General features: G+C 36.5%; 2 protein-coding genes across 2 annotated transcripts; one reads left to right on the plus strand and one right to left on the minus strand.

Annotated features, from left to right (window-relative positions):
- Nucleotides 1-2,607: 2,607 nt before the first annotated feature.
- On the plus strand, nucleotides 2,608-3,620 carry LOC129871369 (E3 ubiquitin ligase BIG BROTHER-related-like). Its single transcript, XM_055946271.1, has one exon. The coding sequence runs from the start codon at nucleotides 2,627-2,629 to the stop codon at nucleotides 3,455-3,457; it is 831 nt and encodes a 276-aa protein (XP_055802246.1). The 5' UTR covers nucleotides 2,608-2,626; the 3' UTR covers nucleotides 3,458-3,620.
- Nucleotides 3,621-3,890: 270 nt separating this feature from the next.
- On the minus strand, nucleotides 3,891-6,794 carry LOC129870669 (ras-related protein RABA1f-like). Its single transcript, XM_055945505.1, has 2 exons — nucleotides 6,378-6,794; nucleotides 3,891-4,678 (listed from the first exon to the last, which is right to left on the minus strand). Exons 1-2 carry the CDS (start codon nucleotides 6,596-6,598, stop codon nucleotides 4,246-4,248), a joined length of 654 nt encoding a protein of 217 aa, XP_055801480.1. The 5' UTR covers nucleotides 6,599-6,794; the 3' UTR covers nucleotides 3,891-4,245.
- Nucleotides 6,795-7,128: the final 334 nt, after the last annotated feature.

Here is a 7,128-nt window from a genome sequence, read left to right on the forward strand (position 1 = left end):
AGAGTTAGAGTTGGGTCCTATGTTAGAAGTCGGGATCAGATTCTAATTTAAGAGTTGGGGTCTGATATCAGAGTCAGATTCTAATTCGCAAGTCAGTTCCAATATCCGATATCGGGATTGGGTCTCGGATCAAAAGTCGAGAGGGGTCAAGAGTCGAAAGTTGAGGTCGGGTCTCATGTCCGATGGGGTCATATCTAGATTAGAAAATCGAGTGCATGGTGGAATCCCAGGAAGAAAGTCGGGACCCGGATTAGTGTCGGGTGTTAGGTGTCGAGGTCAAATTTTAATGTCGAGTTTCGAGTTGGGTCCAGGATCGAATGTCAGGATTAGATCTCAGGTCAGAATTCGGGTCTCGGTCGAGCCTTGGTTAGAAAGTAGAGTCTCGATTCAAGTGTCACATATCAAGGTAGAATGTCGGGGTCGTGTCTCAAATTGAATGTCGGGATGGGACTCCGAATTATTTATCGAGGTTCTTTTTAGTATGATAATTGCTAGGGAGCATGCAAAGTACGTTCATAGACATTAGTTATTATAAAACCACGAATATAAATGTTGATTGACCAAAATATCCACTAAAAGTTGATATACTTATTTGTCCTTTTAAGTTAAAATTTTCTCCATCTAAAAAATTACTAATGGGTATAAATGTAATTTTGTACTAGGACTAAACAAAATATATTTCTATTAGGACTAAGTTTATTGTAGGATACATATTATCTTATTAATACTAGGAGCTTAACATTAAATCTATTTCAAGTAAACTATGAGTATGGAATTTCTACGCGTTTAATTATACCGGTCGATCAAAATATCCATTAAATATTGAACGACTTTTATATCCTTAGAGAGTAAATATTTGATAGTTATAACTTTAATTAATTTCAAAGTCCTACATATTTGCATAATAATTAAATAACAATTATTTAAAGAAAATAATAAATGACAATTTCTTGTCTATTATAGAAAAATAGTAAATGATAATTTTATCTATTATAGAGTCTTTCAATAAAAGCAATGTTCAATCAACAATTCAATGAGATAAAACCTTCCATCATTAACCTTTTATTCTAAATTCAAGATGATTCGAGATCCAATTTCTGGATCTCGGGTCGGATCGAGGTAGGATCTCCATTTGAGTGTCAGATCCCAAGTTAGAAATCGAGGTAAGATTCCGAGGTGTCATGATTGGGTCTAGAGTTAGGTGTCAGGGTAGGGTTTCGTGTATGGTGTCGGAGTCGGGTTTCAGATTGAGAGTCGAGGTTAGGTCCCAAGCTAAGTATCAGAGTTGGTCCTTAATCGATCATTAGGATTGAGTGTCGGGATCAGATCCCAATTCGAAAGTCGGATCTCATGGTCGGGTCCTGATTCATAAATTGGGTACCAAATCATAAGTTAAAGTTAGGTCCTATGTCGGAAGTTAGGATCGGGACCTAGGTCAAATACAAGGTCAGATCCAGGGTTTGATGTCGAGGTCGGATTTCGAGTCGAAAGTCGGGCCGGTTCAAGAGTCGAAAGTTGGGTCGATCTCGTGTTGGATTTTAGGGTCAGGTGGGGTCAAATTTCGATTCTAAAGTCGAGTACAGGGTCGAATCTCAAATTGAAAGTCGGGTCCTGATTTGAGATTCAGATCGGGTCCTAGGTCGAGAGTTGGTATCGAAAGTGTGATCCTGAATCAGTGTCGGATGTCAAGTGTCGAGGTCGGATATTGGGTTCAAGTTTCGAGTCGAGTCTAGAGTCTATTATCGAGATCGAATCTCGAGTCATAAGTAGGGTCTCGGGTCGAGTTTTGGAACAAGTAATGGATCGGGAGTCAGAGGCATGTCTTGGTTCGGAAGTAAAGTCCCAATTCAGGTACCGAAATAGAGGTCTGATTTAAATGACCAGGTACAACATCACATTTGACACCTAAGGAAGGTACAACCCAACTAGATGTCGGGGTCGAGTTCCGAATAGGGTGTCCAGATGGGACTCCAAATTAGCCATCAGATTTCTTTTTTGTATGATAATTGATGGGAAGTAATGTGCAAAGCACGTTCATAGACACTAGTTATTATAAAAGGATGAATATAAATGTTAGTTGACCAAAATATATATAAATGTTAGTTGACCAAAATATCCTTCAAATGTTGAACGATTTTTATATCCTTCGTAATTATGTTAAATAAGGATAAAATTGCAATCACCCAAATATATTGTCTAGAGTCCTACAATACATATACTTTTGATTTTAGACTATTTTAGTGGAAGAAGGATAGAAAAAAAATCAAATGACAATTGGGAGAATGTATAAAACAAAAAGTAGAATTAGAAAGTTTCCATATTTATTTAATGTAAAGGTCTCCTAATCCTAAGGAAACACATAAGTGTATTGAAAGGGGGGAAAAAGGTACACTTTAGGTAAGTTTTGAAAGCAAATTTATTTTTGGAAGAAGTCTCCTACTTTTGGTAACACGTATGTACATGGGCAGCGGAAAAATAATATGGTAAAATTTGAAAAATTTTCCTAATATTTTAAAGTTTGAGTTACCTAAAATATAATTTAAACCTACGCCTATTTCACTATAAATAGGTTCCATTAATTTTCTGGTAATCCAACAAAAAAACACAGCCTGCTTTTTCAATAAACATGTCTGATGTTCCGTGTAGTACGTTGCCACCTGATGTTTATTACTTGAATCGACTACAACAGCGACTACAACAGCAGCCTCGAGTTGATTTGTCTCGTTTTAAGTTTGAGGATTCAAATCTTGGTGATATTGAAGAAGAAGCAGAGGAGTTTGAGGATGTTCTTCATCATAGTTTTCATCAAGAAATTATGGAAGAAGACGAGGAGGAGGTAGAGGAAATCGCGAATGACGAGTGGATTCTTGATTATAGTCTTGATGAAGAAATTATAGAAGAAGAGGAGGATTTTGAAGTTGATATATCTGAAAATATGGAAACAACAATGGAGTCTGGGAATTATCAAGTCTCTGAGTTTGTACAAACAGGAATGGAATATGATATACATCTGCTTAATGAAGGCTATCAGCAGCAACAAGGACTGAACCAAACAAGTGGAAGACGGAGTAGGACGGCTCGAATGAGGGTGAATACTAACTACATTCATTACAGAATTCAAGTGCCACAACCGATTCTTGATGACACCTATAGCAATGAAATTGAAGACGAAGAAGAAGAAGACGCTATTAATGAGTTTGTGGATCAAGATATGTCTGAGTATTTCGAAACAAGTACATATTATGTTCCTTCTGTTATGGACATAGACGTCAACGAAATTGCTGATGATGAGGATGAAGAAGCATGTGCTATCTGCTTACTTGAATATAAAGATGAAGATACCATTGCCACACTTCAATGTGGCCATGAATTTCATACTGAATGCATCAACAAGTGGTTGCAGAGGAAAAAAGCATGCCCCTTCTGCAGAGCTTCTGTTTTGCCCACAAATACATGACTGCCCACAAACACAGAAAGATTAGTATTATTATTTCTGTAATGATTCACGTTGCAATCACAGTTCACTTTTTTTTGTCTTTTCCCTGTTCGTTATTGTAGTTTTTGTCCATGTAATCTAATCTGTTTATAGTGACATCTATATGCAATTCACTGTTTTAGTCTTTTCCCTGTTGTTTATTTTGTAGTTTTGGCCATGTACTCTGTTTATAGTAACATCTATATGTAACCTGTTTATGTATATTCAATAACATAATTTCTTGGCTCAGAGTAAACATTTTTTTACTGATATAAACCAAAGTGTTGTTCGGAAAAGAAAGGGAGTAACAAGACAAGCAGTCAATACCCTTGTATTATAAACTCTGAAAATCACGTGTAAAAATTAGCACAAACAGAGAGAGAGAGTGGGCGCTGTTATCTTCTGTAACATGAGATTGAAAATATTGCTCAATTCACAACTAATCAAACAATCAATTACAAGGCTGCATAAAATGTGTTCATAGTCTCATACATGTAGCGATTCAAATCATTTTGAAACAAATATACCCTATTTTGGAGGTCCATAAGCCAGCTAATACTATAAATCGTTGACAAATGGAAGCAAAATACAGAAACAAGGATAAAGAATGCTATGAAATCATTCAATCTTGGGTTCAGTAAATAAAGCTATCAGTGCCTAAGCAATCCATGAGGTTACTTCCTAGTATTTAGAGGTTGAAGTACAAATGCCATGTGAAACTCAGCTCAAAACAAAAAGAATCTCTTCCACTATTTAGATTACTCTTTGTTCTAAGCAGAACAGCACCCAGCTTTCTTTACTTCAGAAACATCATCTTTGCCTCCGACATTAATCGTCTGCCCCTTGGGCAATGCTGCCGGGTCATCTCCTACTTCAAGAGCTTTCCTGCTAACAACACGGTGTATTTGAGTGAGCACTTCTGTGAAGGCACTTTCAACGTTCATGGACTCCAAAGCAGATGTTTCCATGAAAAATGTACTTTCCTTCTCTGCGAATACCTGGGCATCCTCAGTCGAAACAGCCCGCAGATGACGCAAATCTGCCTTATTACCCACCAGCATTATGACAATGCTAGAGTCGGTGTGATCTCGGAGCTCTTTTAACCATCTCTCTACATTCTCAAAAGTTACGTGACGAGTAACATCATAGACAAGCAATGCTCCAACAGCTCCTCGATAGTAGGCACTTGTGATTGCGCGATATCTTAAGCAAAGAGCAAAAATAGAGAAGATTATTATGATACAAAGCATCAAATCAAAACATTACCATACTGGAAAATAAGATACATAGTGATATGAAATTGTAACAGGAAAAAGAAGATGAATACAAAATATTTATAAGACCTTAGACAGTTAAAGTTTATAGAAACATGGGACGGTCAAGGCTGGAAACCTAATACAAAAATAGATACGAGAAGATAAGGAATGAGAAGAATCTCCTAGTAGTTAGTACACCAAACTTATTCATAACAAGAACATGATCACATCACATTTCAGACTTCAAAACGAACAGAAAAAAATAAGGTGAAATCATTTCAAAAATCAATGTTAGCCTAATGAATGAAAATTAGGACAGAACATTGCATCGTAGATCCATGATTAAAAAAATGTGAACTTCGTTATGAAGACTAGATCCCCTGGGAGTAGGGTGGCAGTAGTTTTTGTTTTTTTGGAAAATGAGTATTGAGTAGGGTAGCAATAATTTTAAACTCAAAAGTTCACTATTGTAGCCTTGATCATCCTAGTTGATCCCCTAGATCTTTTGTTTGAGAAAAACAACATGAAAGCCACCAAACTATAGGATTATTTCGTAAAACAGGCATGAGCGTTCAATTTGATATGATTCTCAGAGTTTAGCAAAGTCAAAAATTCTCTTAGCTTGGAGCTCATATGGGAAGACACTGGCAATGCTTAGCCACCAAAGCAGATGCCAACATATGACACTTTAGACACAACCAGCTTAAGGATATGGTTGTTGTTTTTGATAAGTTATAAGTTAAGCGTATTTGTTGTTCTTTTAAGCTTTTTGAAGTCCCTTATTTCTAGATCAGTTAAACCCTGGAACACATATAACTGAAAGCCCTCTTCGACGGGTATCATTGGAGGACGCCATGGAATACAGTAAAAGGGAGATTTGAGAAGGAGAGCCAAGAAAGAGCATGAACTCCTTTTCTAGCCTGGTCCTGCAGTTCACTTGTGAAGTAGTCTCAGTGACAATTGGGAGGCTAGCTAGTTACAGACGAGAAATAAGGAAAAACCCAGTCTTTGGATTTCTGAGGGCAGTCTGTCTAATTCTTTTGCCCTCCGATCACGAAAAAACCTATTGGTGCTAGAACAACAAAAGGCAGTGGGCTTTTCCTATGAAAATGACATATTATCTCCAAAAATTATGCAGACAGAGAATTCCTAGCAGTTCAGAGTTATCAAAACACAAAAAGTGGAAAAATTGCTGAATTCTCATTGGATTTTAAGAAAGGAGAAAGCGAGGACTCAAAATTGGAAAATTGACAATTTCTGCAAAACCTAAAAGAAAATTTAGATTTCAACCAAACGCAATTACAGAACTTTCTCAATTTTCTGCTAAAGCTAAGTTTTCTCTAATGGCGTTTTGTTGAAATGATAAAACTGAATCAAAAAAAATTCAACATTTTCTGAAACAAAACGCCATCTATCGTTTAGTGCTGCTCTCTTCAACAAAACACAGATACAGTTTGTACACTAAGAGAAGTATCAGATCTGAAATTTCCACAAAACGATAACCCTAACAAGTTACATTCCGTCAATTCTCGCAAATCAATTTGTATCAGCATTTCAGATCTAAAATATTTGCAGGCACTCTACAGCAAATTCAATAACTAGAAGAAAAAAAAATGGAATTGAGTAATATAAAAAAATGGAGATACCGTTCCTGACCGGCAGTATCCCAAATCTGAGCCTTGACGACCTTATCATCAACACGAATGCTACGAGTAGCGAATTCAACGCCGATCGTTGACTTTGACTCTAGACTGAACTCGTTACGAGTAAATCTGGATAGAAGATTGGATTTTCCGACGCCGGAATCTCCGATCAACACCACCTTGAACAAATAATCGTAATCGTCGTCCGATCTGTACGCCCCCATTACTGGTGGTCTCTCAGTGCGTGTATATATATATATATAATGTATATGATATAATGTATGTATAGAAAATGAAGAAGAGGAGAGATGAAGGATTTTGAGAAGAAGATGCAGAAAGCGGGGGGGACGTGCGGGGTTTAGGGGGTTGGGGGGTGGAACAGGGAGAAAGAAGGATAATAATTTTTTTCAAAGATTTTAGGACTTTCACGTAACTTTCTTAATGGTCTAAAAATGCAAAGGGGTCAAAGTGCATAAATAACCTATTTTAAAGACTTTTATTTAAGTTATAACCGAATTTTCTAAATTTTTACAAGTTTAGGCCACTTCAATCATGAATCAACTAGTGGCATACGAGTTTGCCTTGCCAAAAAATAATTAGGTTTAGATACTTTGAAAGCAAGTAACTTTATATATTTTTGCATAAAATTTAGGCTATAGATGTTGAACTTCAATCATATATATGATTGATGTTAGTTTAGTTATTTTTGTATGAAATTCAAGTTATTTAGATTTGAATTTCAAGCATTCGTAGA

This window comes from Solanum dulcamara, chromosome 10 (assembly GCF_947179165.1).
Source record: "Solanum dulcamara chromosome 10, daSolDulc1.2, whole genome shotgun sequence".
Lineage (NCBI taxonomy): Eukaryota > Viridiplantae > Streptophyta > Magnoliopsida > Solanales > Solanaceae > Solanum > Solanum dulcamara.